At 41.2% G+C, this 19,905-nt stretch overlaps 1 protein-coding gene and 1 non-coding gene across 13 annotated transcripts in view; one reads left to right on the top strand and one right to left on the bottom strand.

Moving 5' to 3' along the window:
- The window catches only part of LTBP1 (latent transforming growth factor beta binding protein 1), a 432,506-nt gene that overhangs the window by 74,070 nt on the left and 338,531 nt on the right, over positions 1 to 19,905 (bottom strand). For all 12 annotated transcript variants that reach the window (XM_066266871.1, XM_066266870.1, XM_066266869.1 and 9 more), the window contains 3 exons: positions 19,404 to 19,526; positions 11,096 to 11,218; positions 4,360 to 4,485 (listed from right to left, as the gene is read on the bottom strand). In XM_066266871.1, coding sequence (XP_066122968.1) covers positions 4,360 to 4,485; positions 11,096 to 11,218; positions 19,404 to 19,526 — 372 coding nt within the window. The remainder of the gene's footprint in view (positions 1 to 4,359; positions 4,486 to 11,095; positions 11,219 to 19,403; positions 19,527 to 19,905) is intronic.
- TRNAT-AGU (transfer RNA threonine (anticodon AGU)) lies at positions 18,190 to 18,265 on the top strand. Its single transcript has one exon. It is a non-coding gene; the product is annotated as a tRNA-Thr (tRNA).

Here is a 19,905-nt window from a genome sequence, read left to right as displayed (position 1 = left end):
TTTTTCATAGGGTATATCACTTTCTAGCATATTATGCAATTTACTTATTAGTTTATAGCCACCAAGAAAGTGGGGCTTATTCTTGGTTCCTTGACATAACCTTAATACCTAGAACTATCTAGGTATGCCAGGGACTGGCACATAGTGTGCACACACTTAATCAATATTTGTCAAGTGAATGAATGAATGAAGATGCCCTCTAAAAGACAGGGCTTTGGGAATGATTTTGGTCATCTTTTAAAGGCCTCCTAAGCCACAACTACCAAGCTCTATAAACCACTCTTACTCCCTACGTGTTATTGTGCTTCTTCGAGGTCCCTGCTAGAGCAGTGTGGCCACTCAGTTGTAGGAACAGGCTGGAAAGCATGCGGAGGTCTAGTGTCTGATGTCCCCAAACTCCAGTACCTGTCATACAATCTCTCACTCAGCCTGGGTCCCTGACAGAGAGAGCACAGCCGCTCCCGGGCAAGAGGAGCAAGTAGAGAGCCACGTGAATGGAGTGACACAAAGTCAGACACCACAAGGCACTTCTCCTTGGGGTCAGGGGACAGATGTGGTGACACTGTTGGATAAGGAATCCAACTGTCACAAGTTTCCTTATTCTCCTCCCATTCACATTCTGCTGATGATGAAGAAACCAAAACCCTAAGTCACCTTATAGATGGGATGATAAATACTTTTCACATGAATAAAAATTCCACAATAAAAAAAATGAGAAAAAGTAAAAGAGCAAAGAAACTGTGATTAAAAAACAACAACAAATGGGTGAGATAAAATGGGATATAAAATAGTGAGCTGAGTGGATATCCCTGGTTTGATTCCTGGTCAGGGCACACAGGAAAAGCACCCATCAACTTCTCCACCCTTCCTCCTCTCCTTTCTCTCTATCTCTCTCTCCCCCTCCAGCAGCCAAGGCTCCATTGGAGTAAAGTTGGCCGGGGCACTGAGGACAGCTCCATGGCCTCTGCCTCAGATGCTAGAATGGCTCTAGTGGCAATGGAGCAACAGCCCAGATGGGCAGAGCATCGCCCCTTAGTGGGCATGCTGGGTAGATCCTGGTCGGGTGCATGCAGGAGTCTGTATTTTAGAAACATACATACACACACACACACACACACACATATAGTGAGCTAAGTGAAGGAAATAAAAAGTTGCCTTTTGCTTTTCTACACCAGATAAAAGCTCTGGCCAGAGGACATAAGGAAGGTGGCTGCAGCAAGTGAGCCACAGTTAGGAGAAAGGAAAGGGTCTTGTTCCCCTGCACTTTTGTGACATCCATATGTTGGACTTGAGACAAAAAAAAACCTGTGCATTATATCATATATGGTGTTTAGGTATATCCATAAAGTATAATTATATGATATTATTTAAAACATAATTTTCCCTATGTACTATTCACTTATCTACCCCCAATTCCTCTCCTGAAATGTAGGCTCCACGTGGACAGGAAGTGTGTGTGTTTTGCCCTGAGAACAGTAACAGGGAGCGGTACAGGACAGGCACTCTGCATATATTTGCTGAGTGAATGAATGAGTGGATAAACTAGCTGCTCACTCACCATTTACTTCCCATCCCACTCCAGCTGAACTTCAAATAACACTCTTGGTTCTTTATGTCCCTCTCCCAGCAGGTGCTCCCAGGGCACCACAAACAGCAGGGACAGGAAGGAGCCAGTGCTGCTGTTTTTATTTCTATAGAATGGGCCATGCTACTTCACACTGGGGACAGTTCACGTTGACAGAGTCCACTTCTTCACTGTGGTTCAATAACGGTGATGTGACACAGACACCTCTCCCAGCCCTAAGAAATGAGGGCAGGGTCCTCCTTCCCTCAGCTGGGTGGCATGCATTCAGCCCTGCTCAGAGCAGGCTGTGCCAGCCCTGTGCCAACGTGGCTTCAGTCGCTTTGCCAGAAGCTCAGATGCTGGTGAACCAGCAGGAAGTAAGAGCATCCAGACGTTTTCTCACTGTTAACTCAAGTGCAGTAGTAGGTCTTCACTTAACATTGTCTATATGTTCTGCAACTCGAAGCGAAACAACGTATAACAAAACCAATTTTACCATAGGCTAATTGAGGTAATAAACAAGAATTAAGTACCTATGGCAGTGGTTCTCAACCTGTGGGTCACAACCCCGGCGGGGTCGCCTAAAGCCATCTGAAATTACATAATGCATATCAGGTATTTACATTCCGAATCATAACTGTAGCAAAATTACAGTTATGAAGTAGCCACCAAAATTATTTTTTGGTTTGGGGTCACCGCAACATGAGGAACTGTATTGCGGGGTCACGGCATTAGAAAGGTTGAGAACCACTGACCTATGGCATATCCATCAATGTTATAACAAAATGACATTGAATAAAATGATGTTATTTGAGGACCTGCTATCCTAGGTGTATAAACTCCACAGGTAACTCAAGATCACGTGGCCTGGCTCCATCCTACAAGACAGCCAGGGGCAGAGTCAGGGCATACTGCTCCTGCCACAAGTTTCAGTCCAACAAAAGGAAATTTTGACCAGTTCAATATATTGAATTAAGTCCAAAATAAATGAAAGCCTTGCAGATCTTATTAGAGAAAGAGAACAACATGCCTAATAATTAAAAAGATTTTAAGTTATACTGCCATATATCGGCACATTATTCTAAATTACCTATATTACTACTTGTAAAATGGTCCAGTTTCTGCAGTAAAAAAATAAGGACCAAGTGTCAGAGAGAGTATGCCAAGGCACAGTAATTCACAAAGCACTAGACATTTTCTAAAAACTGGTTTTTAAATTCAAGTGTTTGCCAGGTAAATGCCTAACAAAGTTAGAACAGCAACTAAATTAGGGTGGATATATAACTCTCAAGTTGCAGAAATCAGTATCAAAAAAGATACCGAATTAAAGATCAATTACTAAGTCCAAAAGAACAAATAAATGTGAATCTTGATACTGGTATGGTCGTCTGGAACGACAGTCGTGACAAGCGGGCACTTAAGGTAACTTCCTTTTTCTTTTGAACACAGTTTTTCATTTCAGTAAAGGGAGCCCTTGCCAGCCACGATTTTAGAGCCAACGGAGGGAGCCCGCCTGCATCTCTCCGGAATGCGGGGAAACGTGCGTTCTGCAGTTTGGTTTCATCAGGGATTCGGACGTTATGATCCCTTCGGAAAAATGTATGCACACATGCAGTGTCTTTTTCAAGAGCCCCAGTCTCAGAGCTCTAAGTATAAAACTAACCTAAAACTTGAACCACGGAAACATGGCGTCCTTGTAAATCTCTCATATCACCTTTTTATGTTTTTCCTCCTTTTCCCCACTTTTGATTGCTTCCAAAGCCCTCGAAATCTGCTTGCTCAAACCGCACCCGCACTATCTCTTTTTTATTGAAAGCCAAATCTGGCATCAATGTTTTGTCTGCTCAGCAAGAGAGCAATTCCAACAATCTCCTGCTTTTTATAAGATCAGTTTATTCCTCCCAATACAATAATGAGTTTCAGATGAACCTGGTTCCACTGTGGTACGAGCAAGGAGAGCACACACTTCCTGTTGCACTATTTTTAAGAGCAAAGAATATGGGTACTATCACAGCCCAAGAACAGAACCTTTGGAATTTACTTCTTTAAAACATAGCTGGGTTTTCATAACCTATATTTTCAAAGAGGTGGGCTGAAATTAAGATTATACGGGAATCTTCTCAGTTTACTTTTTAAAAGGTTCAGATGAATTATTCCACCATTTATCAAACTATACTGTCATCAGGAACATCAATCTTCTGACTATAACCAGTGCTGTGTCCCCGCAAACATACAGAGGTCGCAAACAGGAAGCCGACAGTGTTATCTTAACTTAATTAGCTTTTAGGGGATAATAAATACTGACAGGTAAGAAAATATACTAGCTCAGAGAGCTAAGGATGTTAGAGAAATGACTCTGGAAAATTTCTGCTGACAATGGTGCAGAGAAATCAAGCAAGACATATTTCTATAAACAGAATGATGGAGGTGATCTGTATGAAGCATAATCAAAACAGGCACAGTCTCAAGCTATGCCCAGGAGGCTGCCATGGTTTTCTTACAGGTCTCCCACGTGCACCTCAATCATCACCTTCCGCACATTTTGAGTCATAATTCAGTGCCAGCAGTGAAATCATCTGGATATCTTATCTATTACCCTTAGGTTATCCTAGTTGTAAATCCCAGTAACACTGAGCTAATGATTTCAGGTAGGAGTCACCTTGATGCATATATGCTTGGGGCTCTTCAGTTGTAACTGTCTCTTAGTATCTTAAGGTCTCTGCCTATTTTATAGAAAGCATTGTCCCTGCTGTCTGTCACACAGTAACAACAGGATCTCCTACGGTTTATCTTACCTTCACATGTTCGGCCATCGGCAGAGATTGTGAAACCCTGTTCGCAGACACAGTGAAAAGAACCATCTGTGTTTAGGCACTCTCCTTGAGGACCACAGAGTCCAGGCTGTTCACATTCATTAATATCTGGAATTGAAAAGAGAGTTCCAAACACTTGAAAAAAAAATCTGTATTTCCCCCCCATAATACCAGATGTACAGTAAGGAAACCTAGTACAAAATATTCAGACACGTATTTTGTGGCACAACTACACCATCTGTACAAATACCACACTGTCATAAGATAAGGTGGATTGTCATGAAACTATTTAGGTTGATACATATAAAATAGCCAATGTTCAACCATTTCTGACCTACCAAAAACAACAACAACAACAACAACAAAAAACCAAACAATTTTATAGGTTCAACCCAAAGCTACCCTTATTTTAGCTGTGAGGAATAGTCTCACAGAGTCGACAGCTCTCGACAGAGTCCCCTGTGCCCTTTCCCATTGCCATGCCTACCTCTGCGGTAGCCTGTACACCCTGCAACATCAGTCCTTACCAAGCCTTAGAATGTATACTTCTGAAGGGTGAGGCTGGGCATGTCTGACTTGTAGTGATTGGTTCATAAATAGCACCTCACAAATGTCTGCTGACTATATAAATGAAATAGGCTCCGATTTTTATTTCACTGAAAATGAATAAAAGAAAAAAAAAAAAGAAAAAAGGTCACTTGGACCAGGATGTTCCTTGTTGGGGACTGAATAAATAAACAGGGTATTATCTGCATAGCTTTATGATGAAGAAATAGGTGAATGAGGGTGAACTGCTTAGTACAGTGCCTAATGCACAACTAAGGGTCCAAGAGTGGTCATAGCTGTTGTTACAACTTGCGAGCAGATCACGCGATAGTTAAAACTTGTGTTGCCCACCTTCCACTCTGACTGCCCTCAGTGATGAGCATGCCCCGTGGCCAGAGCCATGATGCATTCAAACATTGATAAAGCATGAAGAGCTTGTTGTAAGTATAATGCTCTTTCAAGCCAGTTCTAATTATGTTGGCTAAGAGCATCAAAGTGGGCAACATAAGGAATCTTGGAGAATGGTCATGTGTTCATAGTGGTATGAACACATGGAACCGTCTGTTTACATTGTGTTTCAATTGTTATTTTACTCCTCTGTGCCCTTCACTCCATGGATTGCTCCTTGATGAGAACTGCATATTTTAGTATAGCACATTAATAGTGTATTATGAATGTCTGTCCATCACATTTCAGTTATGTTCATACTCTACTAACTGAACAGTAATTGGCTAGTTCTTTTAATTAAGGGGTGAGGGTCATTAAAACTAACACAGGTCCTTAGCATCATCTAGGCAAGCAGCCCTGCTTAGGGCATTTTCCTGTCTTCCTTGCGTGTCCTAGACCCTCCTTTCTCTCTCACTCAAGAGGTCCACAATACATCCTCTTAGATGCCCATCTTTAATTCAATGAAAAACATTTACTGAATGCTTCCTATGAGACAGCTGAGTAGGATGGGACCCTTGACATTATGAAGCTCACATAATATAACAGGGGAGGTAGAAATGGGCATGAATAACTGCGAAGCTAGTGTCCTCTAGAACACGGGTAGCCACCACACTGCTGTTCTCTTTCTCAAGAAAATCATCGCTATCCCTGCATCCAGGATCTCCCAGGCTCTTCTTTTGGCTTTACTGATCTCATTGTGCAACAGGAATTCTGGGACTATCATTCATTCATCCATCTCTCTGGATTCATCGTAAACGCTTTACCCTTCCATCTGCCTAGTTGGCCTCTCCATTGCTAAATCAAAATGAGCAATGAAGCAGGAATTACTCATTTTCTTAAAAATCCTTCCAGTCTTGTCATTGTCACTAATTTTAACATATTTCAAGGAAGAGGAATGAATCATTTTCTACTTAACTATTTCTCAATATAATTTCACACTGAAATAATCTTCACTTTTTTAAAATAAGTCTCTGCTAGCATCTATGTTTGCTCTGCAACTACTGATAATATCTTAGATTGGTAATCTTTTCTGAACCCTGACCTCTTAAGTCTTTAGTTCCATTCTTTCCTTCCAACCTGCTGTTTCAAGTTGTCTCTTCCTGGACAAAAAGGTACCAAAAAGTTCCACTGGTCTAAAGATTGAGCTCAAGGTCCGCATCTATCTTGCAATACCCTAAAGGTTATTGGAAACCACCTACTTATTTTATCTGATGCCTCAATGTAAAAAGCTGCCTGCTTTGCAAATTCTCACAGGGAATAATGTGCATAAAGTTCTTGTTTAAGAGAAGTCACTGATTAACAAATAATTGTATAAAAACTTTGATGACAGAAACTGAAAATGAATTCCCAGACTTTTTTCCAGGAAAATGCTAAGAAAGAACAACACGAATATCTGGAACTAGAGAAACATATGCATTCAATTTGGGTTGTACTTACTGAGGCATTTCTAAACTATGCTGCTAGTAACTCAGCTGAAAGCCAGACTATATTTAAGTTGGGTTTCTTTCATGGGTCCGAGATTCCACAGAAATTCACAATCTGGCATGTGTAAGTTAAAACGTGAAACTGAAGTGTGCTCTGAATTTCAGATGTATGCTGCCACATTCCTAAAGAGATGATTAACACGGAGTTTCCATGCTGTCCGTGTATATCATCATTAATTTTACTGGCGGAAGAGACTCTTAAACATGCTTCCATCTGAAAATGCCTTACTGATATGGAACGCTTTTCACATTATTAGGTAAGGTTCAAAGTTTATGCCTCTCACACAATGTTATTCAAACATGCCACACAGTTGTTAGCATGTTCATCAATTACATTTTCAGCATTAACATCAACTGAATTCTACACCAATCGACAGAATGGTGACATGACCATGTAATTAGATAGAAACAGGTTACTAACTTCAAGTAGAGTGAAAGATCACAAAGTTGTCTGCAGAAATACAGCAAACAAAGATGATTCAAAACAAAGTGAGTGTACATGCCATAATAAACACCAACAGAAGACAGTGTGTGATACAGCACATTCATAGATGACATTATTTAAAAGGTACCAAAACCTGCTTGAGAAATACATTGCATTCATTTGGATTAAAACATTTTTCAGTAGACATGTTCATTTATTCTGAAAAATAGGAATCATCAAGGCAACAGAGAATGAAGTCAACTTCAAAATAAAACTTTATATGCTTAAAGCAGTCACATATATGAGTTGATATCAAAATTTAATGTACTGAGAAAACATAGTAGTACAATTAATAAATCAGATGATCAAGTTAGTTCCTTGTGATTTAACACTAGATGTTTAATAATAAAATTTTCGGTATCAATCATGATCCACTTACGCTAAGACTTGGTTTTGCTTCTATTCAGTCAAAAAAAAAATTGTGATGAAAGATATCAGAAAAGAAAGTATTACTTTTCAGCCAAAAAGTCTGTATTCGAAGCAGGTTTCAGATTGTTTTTTTGTCTGTTTTGGGGCATCTCTTTGCATGTTTATATAAATCAAGATTCATTCTATTAAATGTGCAAGTGCCAAAATAGATATTCTCACTTAAATTTGTAATTCAAATGTTCCTTCACTATTATGTTAAATCCAATATATTTTAAATTCTGCTCTGTAAATACTGAAAAACTTAAATTCATCTTATTGAATCACGATGGCAAATATATGGTATTAAATGAGATATACAGTGTATTTAAATCTTAGGATCAGTAAAAAATTAATTTTAAAAGATATTGAGGCAAAGCCCATGTCTTTGGTAGCTCAGTGACACATATGTAAGGAGATAAAGTGTATGACAATCCAGAATAAAAAAGCCACACATGATCAGTAGCAGTGTATAAAGAATAACTTCAATAATCCTTTCATGATATTTGCAGATACACTACAGAGTTCCATAATGGTAGAAGAATGACAAAAAAAATATTTATCCAAGAATCAGAAACAAATAGGCATCAAGGTAAATAATAAGTGTGAGTTTTCAATGTGAAAAATAGGCATGGATTTACTAATGATTACAGTAGGCTGTTAGACAGCCATGTGCAAAGTAGGAACAATAAACCAGATACAGGTCACCAGGGTAGAAAGCCCTGGGTGCCTAGCAATGATCAAAACTTGGAAAACAAGCCCTGGCTGGTTGGCTCAGTGGTAGAGCGTCGGCCTGGCATGCAGGAGTCCCGGGTTCAATTCCCGGCTAGGGCACACAGGAGAAGCGCCCATCTGCTTCTCCACCCCCCCCTCCTTCCTCTCTGTCTCTCTTCCCCTCCCGCAGCCAAGGCTCCACTGGAGCAAAGATGGCCCAGGCGCTGGGGATGGCTCCATGGCCTCTGCCTCAGGTGCTAGAATGGCTCTGGTTGCAACAGAGCAACGCCCCAGATGGGCAGAGCATCGCCCCCTGGTGGGCATGCCGGGTGGATCCCGGTCGGGCGCAGCGGGAGTCTGTCTGACTGCCTGTTTCCAACTTCAGAAAAATACAAAACAAACAAACAAACAAAAAACAAAACAAAACAAAAAACAAAAAAACCCAACTTGGAAAACAAAATATTGTAGGGTGGGACATAGCCCCCAGGGTGACCTTTCCTCTCTTAGCATAGATTGAACCCCCCTGAACTCTCATATCACTGGTCATGCTGTTTGGACCCTCCCTTGAGCTTTCCTCTCCTGCCATGTTGCTAGTCATGTGATAGGACCCTTTAGAGGAGAAACAAAGGGGCCAGACAACAGCCTCATGCATGCGTCCCTGAGGGCTCTTGCAGGACCACTCCTTAGGCATTAAGCCTTCAGGACAATGAGTGAGGTTCTGATCCGCATCAAATAACAGACTGACATTTGTCAGAGGGAATGGGGGTTGAGGGGCTGGGTGAAAAAGGTGAAGGAATTAAGCAAAGGAAGAGAAAAACTTATAGATACAGACAAAAGTGTAGGGATTACAGGAGGGAAAGGGGGTGGGGAAAGGTGGAGGAGGGTAGAGGTAGGGTAGAATGATGGAGGGAGACTTGATGGAGGGTGGTGAACATGCAAGGCAGTATACAGATGGTGTATTTTGGAAATTGTACACCTGAAACCTGTATAATTTTAATAACCAATGTCACCCCAATAAATTTAAGGAAAAAATTTTAAATAAATCTTAGGAAGAAAGCCTCGGGTCTGTTGACCACAGAGACAGCATTTTGGTCAAAGTCAAGATAATGTCTAGGCCTCAGTTGTGTTTTAACTGCCTGCCTAGAAAAGCAGCAGGCCAGGTGGGCGACACCATGGCTGAATCAGGACCAGTTGTGATGACAAATGACCACCTGCCCTGGCGCTGACCAACCAGTGGAGTCCAGAACCCCGAGGGAACATACCTGGCAAGCTAATGAATATTCTATTGAGATCCTCCTCTGAGACCTCTCCTACAATCCCTGTCTTTAAAATCCCTTAAGGACCCAGCACCACTGCTCTCACCCCACGCCTTTCCCCACCCCCTTCCTCCCTCCTTTCCCCAGGTGTACCCTCTCTAGAACACTAATGAGCCTTTTCCTCTTTCCCTCCCCCAGGAGCATTTTTCTTTGCCTTTCTTTCACCTAAGCTCCAAAGACCCTTATTTTGCCTTTGTTACTTGTTTCCTGAGTCCACGCAGCCCAGCTGGCTCACTTCTTTCACGGCTCACTTATTCTTCCCCTGTGACTTTCTAAATAAACTTTCACTCGTATTTGAGTTCCTTGGCTCTGAATTCTTTTCTTAGCCAAACTCAGGGACTGAGGTCTCACATCTGGTGCCGTTCACCATTAACACTAAGACGAATAAATACAGGAAAACTTGTGGGGCAGCCAGGTATAGCTAAAGATGTTGGGACACAGGATCTGAAAAATCTAACTTTTCAGTCCGAGCATTAATAATTACTCAATGTGTTACACTGGGAAATACAACTGAATCTCACATCTTCTCTGTTTTGGCTACAAATGCAATAATAATAATTGGTATCGTGAAGGAGGGAATAGTAGTGAAAAAAGATTGTGAGTTCAAAGCTGCTCTACAACTATTTGGGAAGAGCATGCTAATTAATTTCTCTGAACCTCAGTTATTTATGCACAAAATAAATGTAAGAAAACCTACCTCAACTATTAAGAATTAAATGAGATACTTATAGCACCCAGCACATCGTAGGTGTCCAATTAAAGCTTTTGTTGTAACTAGTGCTGTGTTCTTACTAGTACCATGTGTCCACTGTATGTTGTATGGGTGATTAAATGTAACAGCACTTTGAAAAAAATATAAAACACTGTTCATAGTTTTGATCAAAGTATTGATGAAATATTTTAGGAAGAGAAAAAGCTGGATACTGGATAAAAACAGAGATAAGGAAACAGACAGATAAATATCAGGTATGGAGTAAAATGATAATCCCTGTGAAGGCTATAAGAAAGCTAGAAAGATAATTTAGAGTCAAGTACCAAGACTGACCCATGGAAGACACAACAAGTTACAGGAGATCTTAGTTACTGCACAGCATGCAATGCGGGGACACACTTCTAAGACACACAAGTTTCAGTTAATAACAAGGTGCCATGCAAAAGAGAATTCCCTGTATTCCATGCAGACCCAAGAATGATATTTAAACAATACAAACGGGCAAAGCTCATTTATATACAAAGCAAGTGGTAAAACCACAGATCATCATCAGGAAGCATCGAGAACTGAGGCACTACATTAATTATGACAAAGAGGAAGAGAGAAGTACCTTGACATCCTTTATTGTCATTTAACTGGAATCCATTTGGACAAGAACAATCATAAGACCCTTTGGTATTAATGCAGTCTCCTCCCTGGCAAACAGTATTGTCTTCCAAGCATTCGTTGATATCTACAAATCAATTTAAAACATTTAAAAGATTAAATAAACTGTATCTTAATTAGATATTTTTCATTACCTTTACACACAAAAATCACATAAATGTACTTTTTTTTCTACATTTGTAACACATGATTTGAAGTGACAGCTTTTTAACTTTCAGGGTTCTTAAAAAATGGAACATTTTGAAAGAATTTTGACTTTAAACAATATATAATCTGAAGTTTTAACATCAAATGAAAGGAACTGGAAGAGGAAAAGTCAAAATTTTGTAACAAAGAATAATTGGCTATATTCTTGGTGATGATAGAGAATAAAAATCTTATTTAAATACGTATTATTACGAATATCTTGAGCATCTACTTATAAAAGATCCTGTGTTATAGATGATAGGAAAAATTTTAAAGTATTTGGCGTGAACTATGCCCCCCAAAAGAAATGATTGTTCAAAAAAGATTGTATTAATGAACACATGAAATACTAAACTGTTTTAGGAGTCCAAAACAATTTAACATAAAAACTGTTAAAAATGATTATTTGCCAAAAGAACAGTATGAATTTCGGGTGTCACATGAATTTAGAAAAAAGATATCATAAAGGTCAGAGGCTTCATGTAGCAAAAGGAATTTACTTGGAGACTAAGCAGCAGGAGAGACAGTGTGGGAAGAGGAAGCACTGGGGCTTTTAGCAGAAAGGGACTCAGCAAGATCAAAGCTTCCCTGAAATCCCTGACTCAGCAGCTGTCACAAACAGGTTTGATGTTGCTTGGATTGTTCTGATAGACCGTATTTCCCCAGGTATAAGACGCACCTTAATTTTGGGACCCCAAATAAAAAAAAAAAGTATTACATAAAGTTATTGAACTCAAGTTTTATGCATCATAAAATTCATACAGCTCCTCCTCACTGTCAAAACTCCCATCCATTAGCTTGTCCTCCTCTGTGTCTGATGACGAATCATGCAAAAATAAGCGTGAAATAGCAGGAAATGCAAGTACAAAAAATCTACAATCACTGTTGTAGACTCCCAATTTTTTCCAAAAATGGTGCGTCCTAGACATGGGGAAATACAGTATATATTTATAGCATATGTGCAACTAAAAATGGTTTAACGTAACCAATAGTGAGTTCCTGACTGCAAGCATGTGAGACAACGAATGATCCCCCTCATAGCGTGAACGCTAGGCAGAACGTCCCAGAGGGCTCTTTAGTACATTTACTCCTAGTCAGAGTGCATTATTCCTAACACACTGTATGGGTCCTTCTTCTTTTGTCTGTGGAGGATTTATATTATTTGCAGTGGAGAAAAGCTAAGAGACCAAACCTTCTTTGTTTTCTCAGGTCTGGGCATATTCTGGCATTTCTTACAAATAACTATGCTTGCTGCTAAAACATATGAGAAGCTCCAGGAAGAAGTAAATACGGAGACTGTTGAAGTCTAGTTCTCCTCACTTTCTGGTTCAAACTATGGAGGCACCAAATTAAATTTTCTTCATAGAACCCAATCAACCAATTAACTGGATTCTGTACCATTTATGGGGAATATAAAAGAGAAATAAGCACTTTATAATTTAATTCTATCAAAACAAAAACAAGTTAATAGGATGTTCACCCAGGTTTAAAATGTATCTGAATACTGCTCCCAAAACATAAAAGACACAGCTGATGTGACTCTGTCACCAGTTAAGTGGGTTGTCTTTTTTTTTTTTTTTTAATTAAGTGAGAGACAGAGAGGCAGAGAGACAGATTCCCAATTGTACCCTGTTGGGCAAATGAATTTGTATTTTTTGAGTTTGCTCACTTTTATTGTTAAAAAATGGTGCTGGGCAGCCACATGTGTGCTTGCCTTCAGAGCAGGGTAGTTGATTGCAAATTGTGGACTGCAGGGGCCATTGTTTTGCTACTGTTTGCTGGAGGAGGGGTCTTTGTGGGCCCAGCCAGTTTTGCAAGGACAGCGGAGGGAGAGAATGCAGAGTGCTGAAGAAGAAGCCAGTTTTGCAGAGGAGAAGGAGTGCAGATGGAAACCAGAGCTGAGGGGCTTTGTGAGCTCCGCTGAGACTGGTGGGGCCTTTGATTCTAGGAGGAACTGGAGAAGATTCTCCTGGTTGTGGAACCAGAGAATGCGTCAGGGCTTTGGGAACCCTGAACGAAAGGGAAGTGTTTTCCCTGCCTGTTTGCTTGTAGGCCAGTGCAAGATTTTGATAAAGGAATGGCCTACCATTTTTTGGCTCCACTGTTTCTTTACTCTCTGCCCGAATTCAATGCAAACTTGCATGGCCATGATGGCGGTAGCCACTGCCCTTACATGCCCTGACCAGGATCCACCTGGCAAACCCCTACCAGGTGATATTCTGCCCCTCTGGGGCCTCTGCTCTATTGCTGGGCAACCAATCTGTTTTAGTGCCTGAGGCAATGCCATGGAGCCGACCTCAGTGCCTGGGGCCAACTTGCTCAACCAATTGTGACATAGCTGCAGGAGGAAAAGAGAGAGAAGGAGAAAAGGGGGAGAGATGGAGAAACAGATGGGCACTTTTCCTGTGTGCCCTGAGCAGGAATCAAACCCAGGATTTCCACATGCCAGGCCGACACTTTACCACTGAGTCAATAGGCCAGAGCCAGTTAACACTTTTTCTTTTGTGTTTTTCTAACTTCAGTGAAGTATAATTTACATACAATAAATGCATCTAATTTTAAGAGTTCATTTCAATGAGTTTTGACAAATGCAGATATATATATTCTTGTGACCACCATCATAATCAATGTTATAGGCATTTCTGTATTGATTTATATCTATTTACATCCACTCTTGGATTCACAAGTCATTGCATGTGCAATAATTTTTTTAAAATTATTAGGAATTAGGAATTGATGAGATATCTTTGTAAGAATGTAATTCTGTAGTGCCAAACATAAAGTTTGGTAATGTCTTCTTTTGACTCTTTTTCAGTCTTAAAATCTCCATTCCTACTAACCTCATGTCTTAGGTGTTATATTTGCCATGAAAGAGCCAGGGAAGGAACCATCATGCATAATTAAGACAGGTAAAGCACGGAACAGTGTTTTCAACCGCTGGTCTGCAGACCAGTGCTAGTCTGCCAGAAATTTCCTGCAGGTCTACAAAAGAATTAACTGCCCTGATGTTATATGAAGATGACAGACCTCATGGAAGATGTTTTCTATGCAGTTTGAATATGCCAACAAATGTTTTATTCACCAGCTGAATGACCTTTGACATATGAAAATTTCAAAAAAATTGAACTGAAGTTAAGAATAGGCTTTTAGATATAAATCCTGTGAAAATAATTCTTCAACCCCACTGGCTGCTAATTTCATGATTTTGAATAGTGATTGTGCCAAATGGGAATAAATTCTAGGCTGCTGTTTATGTATCTTTGCCATAAAACACTTACTAAATGAATAAACTGGACAACCATTAACTACAACAACAATAACAAAAAGGTCTTGCCCCAAAAGGTTCCTTGTGCCCTGTTCTGTTTGGCGACTTCGGCTGAGCATCGTATTTCTGAGATTCATCCAAACTGTTGTGTCAATAGCTTGGTCCTCCTTATTTCCAAATAGTATTTTATTGTATAAAGGCCCACAATTTGTTTATCCATTCGCCAGTTAATGAATATTTGGATTATTGACATTTTGGCTATTATGAACAAAGTTTCTATACACATCCATGGATAAGCCCGCGTGTGAACACATGCTTTCATGTTCTCTCAGAATTCCTACAGGCAGAATGACTGGGTGACATAATAGGTTTAACTTTAGAAGCGACTGTCTTCTGAAGTGGCTGCACCATTCTACATTCCCACTGGCAGGGGAGGGAGTTCCAGCTTACCACATTTAACTCTAATAGCGCTACAGCTATTCCAATGACTGCTAAGTAGGAGGTCTCTTTAAAAACTTACTTTTCTTTTTTGGCTCCGTAGGCAAATGAGCTCACAAAGTCAGAAAAGGCATATTTGATTATTAGCATCATGCGAAAAATATTTTCAATTCCAAAAAAGATTGAAGAGAACCCTGAGAACGTGAATTTCAGCAACAAAAGAAACACTCCATTATCTAGATGTTTGCCTCAGCATTATGGAGGCACATCTGCTCTGTTGGTACTACCTTAAAATAATTTAATTTTCATTCATTTCCCAAAATCTAAGAGAAATTATGTATGTGAAGAAAAAGAAGAATAAGTATTTAGCAGTAATTGTATAGACTTTAAAACTCAGTGCATTCATTATATTAGAGACTGGTTAAGTTTAAAAATTTTTTTTGCAAGACCTCTATCTTCAAAAGAAAAAAAAAAGGTACATTGACCATTAAGAGATCCTAACATGGGACTGTCCCGTACCGCCACCCAGGGTGGTACGAAAGGCTCTTTCCAAGAGTTAGGAAATACAGCAGGCTTTAAGGAAGGCAACAGTCAATCTTGGTCACCCCTCCACTGAGACTGCGTTTGTCAAAGTCCCCAATGACCTCCACTTGCTGAGTGCCATGGTCTTCTTTTGGTTCTCATGTGCCTAGAGCCATGTTTGACACAATCTATCACTCTCTCCTCTTTGAAAGACTTTCTTCTCTCAGACTCTGCTTTTTCTTCTCCCCTATTTGCTACTTTTCTCCCTACCCTTGCTCACTCCCATCCGCCTCCCTGCTTCTCCATGCTACAGAGCCCTGAACTCAGTCTTAGGATTTCTCTCTTCTAGCTACACTCATTTCCTTTGGTCATTTCTTTTAATGCCATGGTTTAAACGCTGTCTATATGCTGATGACTTCCAGCCCAGAACTCACTGCTGAATTCCAAATGCATAGGTACGACTGCCTTTCAGAGATCTTCGTTTGAATACTTACTCTGGGCATCATAAATTTCAACTGCCCGAATCAAGCTCCTAATCTCTTCCACAAAGCCTGCTCCTGGGGGACTTTGCACCTGCTACTCCTTTGAACAAAATGCTCTTCCCATAAATAATCCAATGTCATCACTTCAGGGAAGCCTTGGCTTGCCTCCTCACTTAAAATCACTGCCCCTCCTCCCTCAGCAGTCGCCATATACACCTCCCTTTTATTTTTTCTCCATAACACTTATTGCCATTTAACAAACTATCCATTTTACTTATACATCAAGTTTACTATTATCTTCCTCACTAGAATGTAAGCTCTACAAGGGCAGACATTTTTGTTTGTTTGGGTTTATCACAGTATGTCCAGTACTTACAATAAATACTTGTTGAATACATATATAAAATGATTCTGATAAGGAAAGAAATACTTTCACTTCTTCCCACCTTTTCTTATTTGGTCCACAAAGACACGACCATGACAGAGGGGCCACAGGAAGTCACAGTAAATCAGGCATCTTTTCCTCAGGCTTTGCAAAGGATTAGCGGGGAGCAACCACAGTGCAAGGCTGTGGAAGGTGCTAAGACAGGCATGGAATGAGGGACTGTGCCTGAAAGGGGAACAAGTCAGAGGCAGACCCTTTGAAGGTTAAGATGCCTGGACCTCTATAACGAGGACAACTGAGGTCACCCCATTACCTTAGACAGGTGGCTGCTGAATGGAGTCAGCAGTGCACAGAGATGCACACAGCACTTGGGGTTCTAACTAAAAGAAAGCTAGCAGGACTGCAGGATAACACTGTCAGAAAATGATGTCTTTGCCAGGATTATTAGAGAAAAACTACACACGTCAATATAAAAGCCAACAAGAAAGATGGCTCTTCTTCCTACAGCTGCGAGAGGCATGTGAACGATCACAGCTCAGTTAATTACAGCTCAATACCCTGGGGAGGGTCAGACAGTACTGGATGGGAACTAGCAGGCTGGAGCACTGACTCAGTTTCAAAGGGAGCTCTGGCTTAATTGGATGGACTCCAGTCTTCTTTATAACCTAGAACAGTAGGGAAATTAGCCCTGACTTTATGAAAAAAGAGCCGAATAATATATCCCAGAAGAGCCTTTCTCATGGAACATGATAGTATCTTATAAACATATACATTAATAATGATGAGCAAGTTGGCTAAACAGTTTTTGCTTGGCTTTTCCTGCAATGGATGTTTTCAGAATAAAAATCTTGAACTTCTGAGAGGTGGTAACACGTTATAACAGCGGAAGCAGAGGAACATGCCCTTGGAAGAGAACCCACTGCCCAAAGCTTCATCAACGGTACGCCAACGATTTGCTTCCCAACAGGTTCCTCCATGACCTGCGCGCCCCAAGGCCGCCGCTCCCACTCTGAAACGCCACTGTGCTGGGTCATCAGCATTTCCCCAGGTGTTAGAGAGTTCTCCGGACATAATCTTTCAATAATCAAATTGTATTCTAGTGATTTAGCACTTGTCTGACCAATGCAGACTTTTCAGCAGGTATGTTGATTATAACTTTTTTCTGGTGTTAACAGACCTTTAAAGAACATCACCACCTTAAGATAAAATCCTAGAAGATGATTTACTGATTTAATAATAATGTATATTTTAAGGGCCCTGAAACTTCCAAAAGTACCCTCTCGAGGGGTTGTGACTGGTTGTGCCAACTTCTCTGGGCAGAAAAGCAGGAGGCTGTGCCATACAGTGGGTCTTTCCCAACAAACTGGGACTGGGAAGTGAAAACATAGCTGGGACCATTGGAATATGGGCCATAAAACCATTCAAGGAAAAGCCCACCCACTCTCTCAAAGGCAGGGTCCCAACTCTCACTCAGAGACTCACACTCTATGTGGGCCACACGCCTGCCCTGGTCAGTGACAATTTCAGGGTTTACAACTGACAAGGTTAAAATGTAGTAAATCAGCAGGTGAGTTGGGAAGAAAACGGTAATTTGGATGGATACAAAAAATCAGACCGAAGTCACAAGTGACAGACCGGTGGCAAATGGATTCAGCAGCCCTGACTTCCTCAGAGAGGTTCTGAACCACTATAGATATGTAGGGTATCTTTTAGAAATATTAAAAATAAAATAATAAAAAATGTTTAAAAAGTCCTGCCTGGCCCTGGCCGGTTGGCTCAGCGGTAGAGCGTCGGCCTAGTGTGCGGAGGACCCGGGTTCGATTCCCGGCCAGGGCACACAGGAGAAGCGTCCATTTGCTTCTCCACCCCTCCGCCGTGCTTTCCTCTCTGTCTCTCTCTTCCCCTCCCGCAGCCAAGGCTCCATTGGAGCAAAGATGGCCCGGGCGCTGGGGATGGCTCTGTGGCCTCTGCCTCAGGCGCTAGAGTGGCCCTGGTCGCAACATGGCGACGCCCAGGATGGGCAGAGCATCGCCCCCTGGTGGGCAGAGCGTCGCCCCATGGTGGGCGTGCCGGGTGGATCCCGGTCAGGCGCATGCGGGAGTCTGTCTGACTGTCTCTCCCTGTTTCCAGCTTCAGAAAAATGAAAAAACAAACAAACAAAAAGTCCTGCCTGGTTGGCTCAGTTATAGAGCATTGACCTGGCGTGTGGAAGTCCCAGGTTCAATTCCCAGTCAGGGCATAAAGGAGAAGCAACCATCTGCTTCTCCAACCCTCCCCCTTCTCTGTCTCTCTTTCTTCTCCTCATGCAGCCATGGCTCGATTGATTCCAGCGCATTGGCCCAGGGCTCTGAGGATGGCTCCATGGAGCCACTGCCTTAGGTGCTAAAAATAGTTTGGTTGCAAGCATGGGCCTCAGGTGGGCAGAGCATTAGCCCCATATGGGGTTCACTGGGTGGATCTGGTCGGGGCATGTGCAGCAGTCTGTCACTCTACCTCCCCTCCTTTCACTTAAATAAAAAATAAAAAATAAATTAAAAAAATATTTTATGCAAAGAAACTGAGAATTGAATTAATGTTTGGCTCTTAAAAACTTTCCAGTTATATGGAAAATTAACTTGGGTTTACTTATGTGGAACATTTGGATACTGATCCTTCATAAATAAGATGTTACCGTTCATAACTACACACCCAGGACTACAAACTATCTACAGCTGAAGAAAGTGAAACTGGACCTTTACTCCTTTAGCTGGCACAATTCTTCTAAAAAAAACCCAGCTCCAAGCAGTGCAGAGAAGCCCTGGATTTCGCTCCATTCTCTGCATTATTTCTGTGACCAGGGGAAAATACTCTGTAGGGACCTAATGTCTTCAACTGCAGTCCAAAGGAGGGGCTCGAGGACAGAAGCTGGGATGACATCCCGATTTCCCTCTGATTTGGGCATTTTCTGATTCTGAAAGCAGGAGCAATTTCTCACCTTCACAATGGTCCCCGAGGGCGGAGGCCCTGTAACCTTGGTCACAAACACAGCGGAAGGAGCCCTCTGTGTTCCTGCACTGACCGTTGGCACAGAGATGCTGGTGCTGGCATTCATCGATGTCTGTGAGCAAGAGAGGAAAAAGAAACTGTAGACGTGAAGCTTTAAAAGTACTTTTAACCATTCATGCAAAGGAAGTTCACAAACGATCTGGTCTTCTATTTGGTTTTTCATTACATGAATTAAACTATCCTCTAGTAAAGTCATTAGTAGCCCAATAGGGAAAAATCCAGATGAATTTAAAATGTTAATCAGTGTGTTAAGAACCTGTACATATTAAAGCACTGATGAGTGGGGCAAATACTTAGCTGGAATCTCTAAGCCTCCACTAAACTTCTTGGATTTATTCTATAGGTTTGACTGTAACACTCTGTCATAGTCCAGAGGGCTATCCACTATAGCCCACTGACTGTTATTGTGCATGTGGTTTTATTGGGAAATA

Source organism: Saccopteryx bilineata, chromosome 3, assembly GCF_036850765.1.
Source record: "Saccopteryx bilineata isolate mSacBil1 chromosome 3, mSacBil1_pri_phased_curated, whole genome shotgun sequence".
NCBI classification, from domain to species: Eukaryota; Metazoa; Chordata; class Mammalia; order Chiroptera; family Emballonuridae; genus Saccopteryx; species Saccopteryx bilineata.
Note: the sequence above shows the minus strand (reverse complement) of the source record. Positions and strands in the feature narration are given on the sequence as shown.